At 41.8% G+C, this 15,690-nt stretch overlaps 1 protein-coding gene across 4 annotated transcripts in view; it reads right to left on the minus strand.

The window, feature by feature from the left end:
- Positions 1–132: 132 nt before the first annotated feature.
- The window catches only part of NARS2 (asparaginyl-tRNA synthetase 2, mitochondrial), a 51,309-nt gene continuing 35,751 nt past the window's right edge, over positions 133–15,690 (minus strand). For 3 of the 4 annotated variants that reach the window (XM_067313628.1, XM_013954966.2, XM_067313845.1), the window contains 7 exons: positions 14,823–14,921; positions 14,378–14,415; positions 12,415–12,481; positions 10,671–10,808; positions 9,306–9,403; positions 7,108–7,134; positions 133–957 (listed from right to left, as the gene is read on the minus strand). In XM_067313628.1, coding sequence (XP_067169729.1) covers positions 813–957; positions 7,108–7,134; positions 9,306–9,403; positions 10,671–10,808; positions 12,415–12,481; positions 14,378–14,415; positions 14,823–14,921 — 612 coding nt within the window. In that variant the 3' untranslated portion in view covers positions 133–812. Of the gene's footprint in view, positions 958–1,963; positions 2,091–7,107; positions 7,135–9,305; positions 9,404–10,670; positions 10,809–12,414; positions 12,482–14,377; positions 14,416–14,822; positions 14,922–15,690 lie in introns of all 4 variants that reach the window. The other variant, XR_010886655.1, reaches the window with a different exon arrangement.

Raw genomic sequence — 15,690 nt, forward strand, 5'->3', positions numbered from 1 at the left:
TACCTCCTGCAGGTACCTAGCTGTGCAGCTAATGGGGGTATATGCAAAAGGAAACATCTACCAAAGAGACTGGAGGAACCACTATGATGCTGAGTGCCACAGTTTTACGACAGAAGAAGAAACCATACAGAGTTACAAAACAACTCAGTGTATATCTTTATTGATGATTCACAAAATCAAACATCATATTCACCTAATTCACTCCAGCAGTTACAGTATGATGTTTTTCCTTGCAAGGTTTGGCTGATTTTTCCAAGGTAAACAAAATTTGCTTTTAATTCTGGGTGGGGAGAATCATACTTTACTGCTGCCCTTTCGTAAGAGCAAATGCATCACAGCAACGTCAATACTTCGTAATTTTATAACACTCCATCTTCAAAGCACTGCGCAGGCATTTAATTAAAGCCTATTAAAGCCTCACAGCCGTCCTGGCTCCCAGTACATTTTAGGACACACCTCCTTATTAATATTTCACATAAAAAAACCCCCACTACCTCCCAACAATGCTTATTCAGTACTTCCATGGCTCGTGCTATTCTCATGAGAATCTTAACCCTTTAGTTAAGTGGGATTTATTAATACTTGGAAGTGCACTGAAGACATGAACTGTTATCAAATTAACTGCAAGTGTGCTTCCATAATCTCACCAGAAAACATATTATTTTCGATAACTTGGTACTACATTTACCAAAATTCCACTGATACAAAAATTCTCTTGACCTCCCAATAAACCATCACACTTAGTCATGTGCTAATAGGTTACATGCACATGGTCAAACCAGCGGTTTTCTCCGTGCGAGTCAACTGTGGAGCTACAGGAGACAGGAGTGAGAAAACCTGGGGAAAGGAATAACATCTTTGATATTGTCCACTCCCAAGATGTACTGTAGGTAGCGTTCAAACCCCATTCCGAAGCCTCCATGAGGAACTGAGCCGAATTTTCGGAGGTCTAGATACCTGTAATTTAAACAAACAGTTACATTTGCAGCACGGTTATGCTGATGAAATCAGAGTTTTTTTTATCTAGAGTTTTGTCTTCCATCTTAATTACTTCCCTTTGACCCTAACTATGCACATTTTTGCCAACACAGCCTGCGCTGGTCAGGGGTGCGAAAACGTGGGACTCGCTGACGAGCAAATTGTATTAGCAAAAGCCCCAAATACAAATGCATTTAAACCATTTATGCTTTTGCCAATACACTAGAACCTGTTTTGTTTAGGAACAATAGGTCATTGGCATACAAAGAACAGCTTTAGCGTTATAGCTCTGCTCATAATGGGAGCACCTTTGTAAGTTTTAAATCTAAAGCAGAGACACAAACCCAGGCTCCTACAGCAACACAAAACATTTCCATCTTCAGAGATGGAGTCGCCTGCTCGGGTTTGGTTAGCCCTTACCATGCTGGTGTTGAAATCTGCCCTACAACAGATTCTATCATTTTCTGTTGAGTAGTCCTTTCAACAGTCTAAGTCATTTCATTTCCAGTAATTTCTTTAGAAGACTGTCACACAGACTAAATAGGTCTTGCTGTCTGCTAAAATATTCCTTCAGACTTTTTTTTTTCCTTTTAAGATAATTATGATGGCTTTTAGTTACTTTTACTTCAATCACTCTTATAGCCTGATTCATTTATTGCCACAGCTGGTCAGCAAAAAATCTTGGACATATCTTGTCCAAAATTCAGATGTGGAACATGACATTTTATTTTGGAGAACAGTACCTGTTGCCCACAGAAATCTCAGCTCCCTAGTTTGGAAGCAGATATTCCAAATATATGGGTGTTAACCTGCAATGCTGCACAGAAGATGATGATGTTTTTTTCCTTTAGACTTCCCTGTTCCCAGCTGGACTCTATCTAATGTGACACACAAGAACTAAGTTTGCAGCTATAAATTGTCACCAACAGCTTTATTTTTATTTTCACAGGAGAGAAAAAACATCTCAATGGTTCTGCTGACTTACAGAGTCACGTTTTAGCTTGCCCAGGCTATAAAGTTGTTATTCTTTATATGAATGCACTAGTAAGGGATTGAGTGACTCCAGATGTATTATATGCTTCTAATCTTCATGTATGAATGTTTCCCCAGCTCTGTTTAAAAAAAGCAAATACACTTAAATACATATCAATAGTGTTAGTTTTTAAAAAGACACTTAGTTATGGTCTTTGATGGGACTTTCATGTACTTAAGCATTTTGTTGGATTGAGACCTATATTTTAACAGAATGAAGCCAAATAACGTGACTGATCACCTCTATTTGCAGAGCAGAAATACAATCTCCAACAAATTCGAGGGCTGCAAGAGATTACTCTGGCAGTTCAGCTTGATAGTATGCCTTTTATATCATGAAATATTATTTTCCTTTGCAGTTCATTAACAGTAGTAAAATTTGGGAAGTCACTTCTTTCAATCAGTCCAATCTTCAGGTTTTTTTCCCAGTGTTTTTCCACCTCCATTCCACTGCTTTAGTAGTAAACTCAGAAGCAGAACTTCTTACCTGTTCCTAGCACTGACACACAAAGAAAAGTGCAGTTATGCCAATGCTGCAAGTTGAACAGGAGGCTCAAGAGTGGGGTGTATGTTTCCTGAGCCCTGGGACCCATGTGCTTTTTTGTCAGCTGGGTATTGCCTTGGTTAGCTAAGGCTCAGTTGTATCCACCCCACACCTGTGATGAGGACTGCTTAGAGTATGTGCAGACACCTGGGCAACAGCACGGGGGTCTTCATCTCTACCCACTTCATACAGACGGTATGAAGAAGAATGTGGGCGTCTGCTGAGGTACTGGGCACTGCCTCCAGGGAGCTCCTCCTAGCACCTTTTTAAGGATTTGCAAGGAAGATGATGCACAAAGCTGACACTGTGAAATAAGATCTCATAAACTTGAGGGATATGGGTGCTGCCCATGAGTGGAACTGGCAAACCAGCTGGTGACAACTCTAGCTGCAACTAGTAGTTTAAATAACAGCACAAGCATAGTTGATGACATCTATGAGTGCATCTCAGACAGTGCAAAGATAGTTAAGACTGAGCCTAGCATCTTTTCTTCCTTTTTGCTGGCAGCAGAGTTTATAAAGTCATTGTAAAAGAGATGAAATAACTCAGCTTCTTCCAGATGAACAATAATAAATTCTGCCCTTGCTTATCCAATGCTTTCATCCTGTAGATCTCAAAGCACTTTCAGAAGCCATTTTGGCAAAGAAAGGACTGAAACCAAAACTATTAAAGTTTAATGGAAAAAGTCCATTGAATTAAATGTGCTGCGGATCAGGCCTGTGAATCCTTTCTGATGACTGTGTTTAGGAGAAGCAAAGGAATTGAGAAATTTTCCATTCTTCTCAGATGAAAGGAAAAGTAACAGCCTGCAGATGAAGAGAAAATTCCCCTTAGGCTGGAAAATGCTCCCTGAGGTTCTCTTCATTCAATAATCTCCAGACATTGGATGTTTCTCACCTCAAAAACAGTCATGAACTAGTCTAGCTATTTCTCCCAGTAGCTCGTACTCTAGAGGAGGCCTGAGCCCTCCATCAGCAACTGGGGGACTGTGCAACATTATTTCATGGGGGAAATATTTTTCCATGACCCCAGCTGGCCCCAGAGTTCATGCCCTGGACCTGGAGGACTGGTAGTTCTTCTGAGATTTGTATCTGACTAAACTATGTGCTGTAACAACATCCCCTGGCACTGAATTCCAGGAGCTTATGTGCCAAGTTAGAAAAGCATTTCCTTTCATCTATTTAAAAACCTGCATCCTTTTATTATCATCATAAACTCCTGCGTTGCACTGCAATGCACTATGAAGAGCAGTGCTCTCTTAGTGACCATTCATAAGCAGAATATATTCTTTTTTGTTGGTCTCCTTTCAAAACAAATATAAGCTCGGGTCTTTTATTTAACCCCCTTGTTATACTGAAGCCTCCTCAGCCAGTTAAAAGAAAAGCGTGTCTGAAAGAACAAAGACATCACACAGCCCGTGAAGTTGAGTATTCTACAGGAAGAAAAAAATACATTAATGAGAAAAACTTGGGGAACGAAAAACTACTAATGAAATGATGCGAAATTCGAAGGACTGTTTTGTGGAATGTTTTAGGCAATAAACATGCAAAATATCCAAGGTTCTGATGCCAAGTGAAACACCATCTTTGATTTCGTATAACTTCTGCTCTGTTGGAGCAGCCACCTGAAGAGCTAAAGTCTCTCTGGAAATCCACAAAAAAGGCATTCAGGGAGGTCAATGGCAAATGCTCCCATTGATGTTAGCGGGGTTTGGTTTAGCACTGCTTTTCTGCCTGCCTCCATATGGTCCAGCACAGAGTTCTGGGCTCTTCCATCTATCTAGCAGTGACAATAAGACCAGCATCCTGCCAAGGAGAGCTAAGGGCTACCTGTTTTCACTTGGCTCTAAGGAAGGTTAAAGAAGAATATTAATTCTGTCACTGGCCATAGATTGGAAGTGGTTCACCAGTGCTGCTTGTTCTCAAGTCCCATTTGATGCTCAACTCTTCCTTTCTACCTTGCCACATAAGGACAAGGACCCAACAGAATGCTCTGACGTTCAAGCTTCAAAAAAAATTAGAAATGGAGGAGCCCAGCACAGCTCAACCTTGTCCATCTAGAGTAGGAACAACGCCAAGATGACACAGCAACATCCAATTTCAGAGAGCAGATAACACCTGCTCCGGTGCTATGTACTTTCACCAGCATTACACTAGAAGATCAGAAAGGTACCTGGACTGTAAATGCTCAGTATGATGCTATCTTTTCCATTTGTGCACACAAGGAAAATCAGAGTGAGGAAATGGGTCTTATATGTAGAAAGACTACCAGAAATACTGCTCAAGCCAATGGTGGTGGGAGAAGTTGTTCATGACGAAGTACCTGTTTTGTTATTGCTTGTGTTAAGTCAGTATCTGGAGTCTGCCATCAGGCTCAGGTCCCCAGTGTATAAGGCAATGTATTCATACCACACAGCCACAGAGATTTCAGTCTCTGCCCCCCAGGGCTAGCAGCCTAAACTGGCAAAAAACAGGAGGAAAGAGGCACAGAGGCAGAGTGACTCCCAGAGCAAACCCTGATCTCCTGACTTTCCCATCTCCACAGACCTCTCTGTCTAGCCAAGGTCACCATTTGCAGTACTGAGCTCTTTTCTATTTACTGTTTGAAGGAAGGAGTGAAAATAACACAGAATAACTGTAAAATCAAGTCAAACAGTTCTCCAAATCATTCTTTATGGAAAGAAACCTGCAAAACAGGAAAGATATATCCACCTGAAGCAGATTCAGAGGGGTTCTGCAATGCTCTTTTATCTACCTTTTTGAAAAGCTTTCTGAAAGGTAGGAACGGGCAAAAGCAAAACATGGTTTCAGATCATCAGTTGCCTCTACGCCCAATGATTCTCCTGCATGCAAGGCACTCCTGAAGTAGTTCTAGAGTGAGCTACGACAATATCCTCATGCTCAGTGGGAGAAGAAAACAGGCAGAAACAGAGATATGGCAGCATATAAAGGATTTCAAAAGGGACCATGTTTCATATGGCTGCCCATTCAAAAGTTAGCAAATATTACATTTCAAAAGGAATGATTCAACTGTTCTCCAACGAGTTTGTGCGCCAGCTTTGGAGACTAAATCCAGTCACTAAAATGGAGGAGATTGATTTCAGTTTCTCCTCCAAAGCCACCTCCAAAGAAAAGATGGATGCTGGCAAAGCCACCTGCCTGTTTTCTGTCAGATTCTGGACTGGAGTCCAGAAGCAACCCAGGATACTCCTACCCTGTGCCCTTCTAGCACACCAGACCTTGCTATGCTAGTGGGTACCAACAGTGTTAATCTTCTCTGGCAAGCTGTATCATCCCTGATGGACTGGAGGGAAGAAGGGAGGAAGGAGTCTCCAGAACATGACTGCGACATATCACATGAAATTGCAAGTTGGTGATGGACAAAGTCTTACTCTTCTCTCTTCAAGGAAGCGTAAGGCAAGACTGAGTCATCTTAGTAGTGCAGGAAGGCTCACTGACACTGAACACCAGACTTCCTCAGGCTGTATCTCAACATCTAACCCAACCACTGATCATTCTTCCATCAGTATAATCCTTCCCTGCCCAGTACACTCAGTATGCAATTACCTACATGTGTTAATGTTGCTAACTATGCTCCTCTAGAATACCAGGCGCTAAGTTAAACAGTATGGCTGTCTAAAAATATTTCATATGAACAGAAGCTATGGACTCAAATAAATTACAGAGAGAAATCCTGAAGAGTTATGCTCTGGGTCAGATGAAATGATATGGTGTATTCTGGCACATAAATGTAAACACTATAGGAAGACATTTCATTCACCCTGTTTGCATATGGATGATATGAAGGTCTGCAATGCCTTGGGCTGTTTCCAAATTATTTCATATTGTGGGAAGAGGAGAGGATAAGAATCCTATACTTATTCCACTTTTATCATGACAGTCTCCCTAATGATCATTCCAATACCAAAGAGCATTTGAACATACTCTTCTAAATTTAAAATTCTCTTGCACTGTCACCCTCTCAGTAGTTATGACAAAGTGCATACCAAGAAACACTCTTCAAGAGGAGCATAAAAATCTTGTCATTTTAATAGGCTAGACCATTAATTCAAAAGTTGTTTTATCTCCTTAGGAAGACAGTTGTAATTGCTTCAACCACTTTCTTAGGGAAAATTTTTCGACCTAACTGCCCTGTCAATTGCAAAGGGAGTTATTCATAGAGCTGTTAAAGGTCACGAATTGCTTGTGGTTCTGTGCCCTGTTTATCTCATGCAGTAGTGGTCAGAACTTATTCAATTTTGGACATAGTTTAATGATTTAATATCGAAATTCACTGACAGGCTATAAATTAATCCACTTTATGCATAATGACAGGAATGAATTGTGCTGTGAGTGGACAAATTGGGAAGATAAACTAAGTAACATTAGATTAAATTTTGCTCAAATGAACTGGCTGTTCCATTGAGACTGGCAGTGATGGCAGGGCAACTGGGCCAAGAAATCTCCCCTGAAGAACAGGATCAAAAAACAAAACAGTTGTTTAAAGAGTCTCAAAAGAAGAAATATAGCTTGCAGACCAAGATATTGTCTTACCATTGGTAGGCATCTGCAAGTCCCAATCTACGGAACAAAAAGAAAACCCCTGGTAAGTAAAGGAACATAGTAGATCTGTACAAACAGCACTTGTCTAGAAGAGAATGCTGCAATGAAATGGAGGGTCTGATGACTAAACTCAGTCCAAAAAGGAGAGGCAGGAAACTAGGGGAAGACATGATAAACCTCTGAGGATTCTGGTACTTGGCAGACAATCTTCAATAGATTCTCAACATGCTTCTTAAAACGCAGTTTGTTTTGTAAACATACAGAGTTGATCGCAACTTCATGCAAAGACTTGTGCACATTGGTAAACTCTGCCTGTGAATGTTTGGAAAGTACAGGCTTGCATAATAAATTTACCATGACATGCAGCCAGATCTCATTTATGAATGAGTCAAATAAGATCTCTTCACATGTGTGGGCTACGGAATGATGCAGATTTTCTCCTGTTTTAGTGCACAAAACCGCTAAACTTCCGTGGCTTTATTAATGTGCAATAACTTCTGTAAAACTACTAAATATTTGTTTCTAATTGCCACCAGTGCAACTTCTCCCCTTTTCCTGCCCTCACAGAATTGGCGTGAAGCTGAGGTTTCTTCCATTTCTCTCAAAGCAAAAAATCCTCTGTAAGCCAAAAGAGGCCACTTCTCTAATCTTCAGTGCGCTACAAAACTGTCCCTGACTAGGACTTTGAGAACTATTCCATGAAATGTGCATAAGGAGACAAGAATCCAGTTCTTCATCTCTCAATTATGTTGGCTCCACAGGAAGTAGGTTTAAAAGCAAGAACAAAATATTTTGGCTCAGCAGATCAGATCCCAAGTACTCAAAACTGAGAAAAACCTGTGATAAGAGGTACTATTTTTCCAGTCTTATTTTCCAGATCATCTTCAAGGCAGAGATGTACTTTAAGGCCACTGAAGAAGCATCATTTGTACCTTGAAATAATTCCTATGACTTTTTTTGTCAAACAAGAAAGTCTGGCTTTAACGCCCATAAACACCTCTTCTCTAGCCCCATGCCTTGAGGGCAGTGGACTCCAAATCTCACTGACCCCTGGGTAAAAATATCAAATTAAAAAGTGCAACAGGCAACATTATACTTGGCTTCAGCTGAAGCATGCTTGTTTCTGGAGAGCTTGGAGGGAGAGCAACAAGCAATGCAGGGAGTAATATCATCCTACACCATAAATTAGGAACCAATGTTCTGGTGATTTTAATTGCCCTGCCTTTTGGATTCATTATGCTGAAATGCATTTTGCTCTTCTCCACTGACTAGATACATCTCTGTGAGCATGCAGCTGATTTAAGTGATAAAGTCATTCACAATGTGCAAATGACGTTACTCTGGGATTAATCTTCCTCCAAAATTGCTTTGTACAAGTGTATGACTGGCACAAATTGACTCAGGCGAGTTATGAAAGGTTCTTTTGAAAAGCGAGACAGGATCCAGGGAGTAATTGTCTATGGAGAGTTCTCCCATCTATAATGTCAGTGACTGTTAACTAACCACCAGATTTGAAATTCAGAAACTGAATTTAGCCTAAAATCACTCACAGTCACACAAACCAGAACATGGCAGCAGGGAAGGAGACTGTCAAAGAGCCCAGATGACTCAGCACAGGTCCCATCCACTCCTAATGAAGCTTGCCACCAAAACATTAGCAAACAACAGTATTCTCTGAAGTGATGCCATTGAGGCCAGTCACATCACAGCTAGTGAAGCTTGCGACTATAACTGCAGTTCCTCAGTTACACAATGTGGTGACAAAAATATCCAGGCTCTGTCTATGCGACAACTTCCACTTTCATCATTAGCTCTCAGCCACATGAGCTGGGAAGGGAAGGCTCAAGGATGAAGCACCTCAGACCAGACCCTGTCCTAGACAGTCTCCTCACAGTTGAGGCATCCTGCTGCCCTATCCGGGGGAGAAAAGGTTCTCTCCCAACATAAAACAAATTCTTCTGTAATGAGTTAAAACAGAGAGGCATTTTGCATACCTACAACAGAAGAATAAGACCTTCTTTACCAGTTAGCAATCACTTACTCAAATAAATAGATATCTGAAAGCCAACAAATAGGACATTTAAAATAGCGTTAGTTGTTCTTCCAGTCCTCTGTCTTCCCTACCACCGAGGGCTGCTGAAACACTCCCCGGTCAGGCTGGTCTGCTGGCACCTGTGGGTTTTCTGTACCTCTGTAAGCGTGATTCAATGAAGGGCAGTCGCTCCTCTCTCAAGCTGCCTCCACACAACTCCCCTATTCCTGGTACTAGAAGATCAACAGCTGCAACCTTTGAAGAAAGAGAACTGTAATGTAAGTCATGCCATATAACCACATAGTCTACATCAAAAGGTGGTTGACACTTAGAAGAGCCAGGCTGTTAGTAAAAAGCTACTGTAATCCTACTGAGTCCAGGACACTTTGATAACTATTTGCATGTGCAGGAAAAGCCCCTTGTTGACAGGAAGGGAAGAAACTTTGCTTAATTGCATCAAACCAAGGAATCCGCTCAGCAGAAAAGGCTGGGAGGGGGCTGCGTGCTACAAACGGTAGAAGTCAGTAAGCCTAAGCAAAACCTAACCAAGGGCAGTGATGTTTCAGATGGAGGACATCTGCACCGGGTGCTGTGAACTGAATCCCACCAGGTTATTCTCAAGGGATAGCCTGTGAACGTAGGCAAGCCTGAAAAGGGAACAGAGAACCTAACAGCAACTCACAAGCTGGCAGACAAAGACACACAGGCAAATTTCCTGAACCCCTGATTTCCTTAGAGTTTAAGCTGCTCCAACAGCAAGCTGAAGCTGAAATGTGTTTGCCCTCTACCTGTCTCCTTTCCTTGAGCCAGCTCTAGTGGCAGTGATAGTGATGGATCAATGGTATTGATATGCTGATCTAAGTGTCAGGATCAGAGCCGTTAGCATCTGCATGTGTGTTAGGTTTGGGCTGGTTTTCTTCTTTGTTTCATTTTGCAAGGTTACTTTTCTCATCTCACAGCTGAACTGTTACAAGAATCGATGTAAATGAAGCAGTAGTGGCACATGGTAGGCTTAATCACTCTTTTTAGTAGAAGCAAGGTTTCGCGTTGTCTCAGTTCAGTTAGGAAATCACACCTCCAAAGTATAGGACTTGCAGAAGAAAAGGTTTCTTCCTGTCTCTACCTGCTATTTGAGGATTACATGCCACATACTTGGGCAGAAGATCTACATGACAGAAGAGTCACTGGCTGCTTGGAGCCATGCAATACTAAGCATTTCACCTAGCGGTACAAAACTTTCTCAGGACAAGAAATAACTATGGCAAATCTGTCTTAAGTAACTTAAATAAAAAAGATATATAAGCTATCCCTACTTATATACCTCCTGAATCTTCATCCTGTTGTTCCTGCTTGGAGGATTTCTCCTACAACAGCAAAAAGACCGGAGAGGGGCAGCTGATGGATGACTTATCTTAGACTTCTTGACTGGAGGACGAGCAGAAAACTATCCCGATCTATCTATCAAAAGACTAAGACAGATGCCTAGCCAAAAAGGAGGTAGAATAATGACCAGTGGACTCACCGTGTGTTGAGGTCCATCTTCATTGTCCCGCATATAAAAAGGTTTGAGGTCATATGGGTAGTTAATCACAAACAAGGGAACCTCACCACAGTGCTTCACCAGGTACTTCTCATGTTCAGTTTGGAGGTCACAGCCCCACTGTGAAAAGAACAAAAGAGACCTGGGATCCTGCTTTGGTGCATCTTGCCTGTGGCAAGAAACACAGCAAAATTCCTGCACAAGAGAGATGTGCAGCTTTCAATAACATGAAACCAGGAACAGCAACTTCTCACTAGGAAAATTTGCTAAGCAGAAAAACATAGTCCTATAGATTTTAAAGCAGAGCAAGGCCATGAGAATAACATGTTTTAACTTCCAGAGAACAGGGCTAGATCATCCCTGCATCAAGCCCAAGCATCTGATATCACATTGGAAGAAACAAAGAACAACAACAACAAAAAAAACCTTACTCCAGACGGCTTACGGGAAATAGGCACCCATCCAAAACTGGCTTTCTCAACCCAGTAAACCAGCCTCATTTCAGTATTGCTTTTGGTGTATAGAAGGCAGATTTGCTCAGCCTACTGCTCTCTTCCCTGCTGTGTTCTGTTACATGCTACATTAATTCTCACTTAAGAAAACCCAGCATCCTATCAACTAATTCTTTGTTACCAGAAATCTCGGACTATCCCAATGCCCTTCATCCCTCCTGCTTTCTTCCAGTGAAATGTTATAAATTCTGTGACTTTTGACTAGAGACCTCCAGCCCACTGTAGCATGCACAAAGAATTTGCAGGGGGGCTGAGTGGTGGGAGACACACATATTCTGTTGACTCTCCTCGTGTAAAAAAATCCTGAGTCTGCTGTCTCAGGTCAAGGTAGACTGAGATGGTTCCTTTCAACCCTCTGCTCTTATGTAGCCATCTGGTAAATACACCTTCTTTGCAACAGAAGTACAGCAGTGATTTGAGGGATGACACCACTAGCATGATTTGTAGCTACATTCAGATACAGGACTGGGGGTTCTACACCCACTTTTATGGAGATACCAGACAGTTATCCAACTCGCTATGAACTCTCTCAGCCAGAGGGTTATGTTCCTTAGAGCAGCAGAATGAGACTAAGATTAATTAGTAAACACATGAGATTGGTACTACCTTGAATGCTCTCCCTACTAGTGTATGTGTTTGAAACCAGGCAAAACACGGTTTTCAAAAGAATGCAATCTAACAGGGCCAGGAAGACTAGCATGTGATATTTTTTTCCTAGGCAATAATTATCCTCTGAAAAAAGAAGGGATCCCTTTACCTACATCTAGATCAGATGGTATTTTGACAAGGTTTTGCCTTATTAGTCCTTGTCAAACTCTTGGTGCTATCTGAATACCATTCTGTTGTTTGGGGACTACTGCAGCAACCCTCCTTAGACGACTGCTGCTGAATCCACAATCCACTTGACACTACTTGCACGTGGGAAAGAGAGAGGCCTTTGCCAAAGCCCTGATGCCCCAGCAGCAAACTCATCCCTTCCTTCCCTACAAACATTACATACTCCACTGCTACAAAATTCCCATTCACCTTTCAAGGGTAACAGTTGTATCTGGGTTACAACTGAGCAAACACACCAAGATAAATAAAATTCTGCTGAATAACAACTCTGTTGCAGTATCAGAAAGTGAGAATGGAGGTTTCCCTGAGATCTACAAAGTTCATGCTGGCTGTGTACACCAGCAGACGCAGGGATAAGCAACCAGGCAATTACCTACCTCTGGCTTGAAAGTGAAAGCTTGAGAAGCTTGCTTCAAAATTTCCACTGCTTCACTGTAGGTAATTCTGGGAGGGAAAAAAAAAAAGTCTTTCAGGTAACTGTGAAAGGAATAACAAGAAAGTTTTCTGGCGAAGCGCCGCATCGGAAAATTAAGGAGGCATTTCCCCGCTGCTAGGCCAACTTGTGCTGTGATGTCAGACTTCCTAGCAATGCTTCTTTGGATGGAAACCAAAAAGTTACATTTTACATGGCAAGAACCCTACCTTTTTCCTGTGCTTCAGCTAGATGCAAGACAGGAAGTGCTAAGCTCTCAAGACACTTTTGCACTACTGCAATGTTGCATTTCAGTTAGAAACAAGTTCTGCAAAGAACTATTTCATATAAATTTGATTTTTTTTTTTTTAAAAAAAGAAAACAACGTGCCATCAACAATGAACACCAACAATGTGTTCAGCATAATGTTATGTGAAAATAACAGCCCAGGGTGCAAAGAGCCAGTAGCTCAAACATTTTCATTTTACTTTGCAAAAATCCTAACATTTATTTTCAACAATGTTTCTCTACTCCTCTGACACAGTTCTGAGAGCAGTTTCTCCACTGACACATCAGCACAAAGAAAAAGAAAAACCAGCATCATGGCAGAGCAAAGAGTAACAGTGCAGTGAAAATGCTGCAGGTCTGGTAGCAGGAAATCAAGACTCAATGGAAGATACTTTGGTGACAAGTTTTCCACATACCATGCAATGTTGTGGAGAGAGAGAGAAGGACAACCTGATCATGATAATTTCATCTGTCCATATCATCGACTAAATCCAGTTATAAATCAAGTTCCCTAAAGAACATGAGCTCAAGCTACAACAAGGTTTCACTAACACATGGGAAGCTTCTGGAGGAAGTACCTCTGGGAGGAATATATTGTTCCACATGCTTGGGTTGCGTGATCCTGCACTAATTTGATTGGAATTTCTCTCCAGTATAACACCTGAGGCTCTCCAAAGCTGCTGCTTCTGTAAAAGGCCACAGGCCGAAGAGATGCATCACAGGCACAGGTATCCACCGTTTAACTGATACGTGTCAGCCAGGAATGCCCCGGATCTGCCAGCACTTGATGAAGATAGGGCGAGACAGAGATTGAGAGAGAAAGGGAGGGAGAGGGAGACGGGTTGGCTCACCCTCTGTTTCCTTGGACCACGGAAGAAGCTGAGTGTAACTCTGCCCCATCAGGAATATATCAGTTAGGTGCCAAAGAGAGAAGGAATAAACTGGGCAGAGAGATTCACTTCAGAGGTCTCCAGGGGTGCCTGTGCAGACAAAATGCACAGGGAGGATCTACCATGATCCTGTTGCCAGAGGGTGGCTGTTGCTGCTTAATAGGAAAACCAGTGCTGGGCTGAGCGGCCTGACAAGGTTTTTTGGGATGAATGCAGAACCTCCTCCTATTTGAGGAGACAGGAAAGGGTGGGAAGAGGAGATATTCTTGGGGGCCCAAGAAGGAAAGCAAAATCTCCTCTATTCTTTAGCATGTAGAGAACTAGAAAAAAGAGTAGCACAAGCAATTGGCAATAGAAAACCAAATAGGATTTTAAATAGTATAGAAGAGAGTTTCAAAAAAAAGGGAGCTGTTGGAGGGAGGGAGTGAAAGAAGGCAGCACACCAAAGCTGAAACCAAGGAAAAGAGTAAGCAAAGCTCGGCTCTGGTACATGCTGGAAGGATGATACCCTGGCAGAAAGAGGATCTGGTCTTGGGAAGAAAAAGCGAAAGGACAGCAGACGCAGATACCAGTCTCGTGCAGAGATGGAAGGGTGACCGACAAACAGCACAACGGGAATTGCAATTCATGCTTTTCAGAAGACATTGAATTGGGAAAGGAGAGAGAAGATATAAAAAAAGAACACCCCCCCCCCCCCCCCCCCCCCCGCAAAAACACTCTTCCGGATCATTTTGGAATAGAAGTACTCACGTCACAAATCTCTTCTTCAGCATTTGTTCCAACCTGCCCTTGGTTAAAACAAGAAAAACAAAAATGTAAAGCTACAACTAAGAGTTCAGGGGCTCACTGAAAATGCAGAAAAGCCACCTCCCTCTAATTTCTGAGATGTAGGTCAAAATCCACCACCAGTCACTCAGTGCTGAAAGAATATCTGGCTTTTGGAGCTAAGTCAGAGGGAGCTAGATGATTTAACAGCCACAGTCGTGCCAAACACACTAGCTACAGAAAGTTGTGTGTCCTCTCTGTACTGGCCTGAACAATCACATAAGATCAGGCTGATTTTTGGCTTTTCATGGTTAGCTAACACAGCACAGCATATTTAAAAAAAAAAAAAAAAAAAAAAAAGCCTCCCTATTGTCAAGAGCACCAAAAAGGCATAAAAAGGATTGCAACTCTTTCCTGTTGCACTTATTACCTTCTGTGCAGGTGCTATGTATTTATGAAAAAGCTCAACATCGTGAGGACATTTGGAGAGTACAGTACTTGTTGCTGTCTTGAAGAGATCCTCCATAACCTAACAGAGAAAATAGAAGTGCATGAAAATTTAACACTGTTTTATGTTCCAGACTCTAAGTAAAGCATGTTACACATCAGGCAAAGGGTACAGAAGGAGTTTCTGTCCTTTTACACGGTCAGACTGCACACGAAGGTACCAGTTTGCCAGTGCTCCTAATTAGCAGGCTTGCCCATAGCTGAGGAGGAATGGAACCTGTGTTTCTGCTATAGGTTAAGGCTTTCAGTGTCTGCTGATGGCTTCAATATCTTCAGTCAAATACGTCCAGTGAAAAAAGTACACCTAAAATATTCAAGCAGCAGCTCTCCTGGCTGCTGCCACAACCTCAGCAACCCCTGGCCCTCAGCCACAAATAAGCACATTATCACCATTTGTAGTGACTGGTCTCAGACTGATTATTAGTGAGAGACCTTTCCTGCAATGAGCAATTCTGGTTTTCTGGTTTGTTGTTACAACAGGCAGAACTAAAGAAAATAGAATAAATGTGTACTGGGTAAAGTCAGACAGATTTCAGCCAGCCAGACTCTGTACAGTAAGAGCAAAGCAAAGCAATGAGTAGAGTAAAGTTGAGGGCACATCAATGCAGGGATGTTTGAGAAATAAAAAACAAAGAAAAAGATGTGTTTTAATTTCCCTAAACTAATATGGATAAGCTAAATGACATTAATGTCCAATTTGGATATGCCTCTCCGTTAAAATGGACTTCACTCATGAAGAAATTAAACAAGTGCCACTTCGATTCTAAATGGAAAAAAGCACCCAAACGGGG

The sequence above is a fragment of the Apteryx mantelli genome, chromosome 1 (assembly GCF_036417845.1).
Source record: "Apteryx mantelli isolate bAptMan1 chromosome 1, bAptMan1.hap1, whole genome shotgun sequence".
In the NCBI taxonomy this organism is placed as follows: domain Eukaryota; kingdom Metazoa; phylum Chordata; class Aves; order Apterygiformes; family Apterygidae; genus Apteryx; species Apteryx mantelli.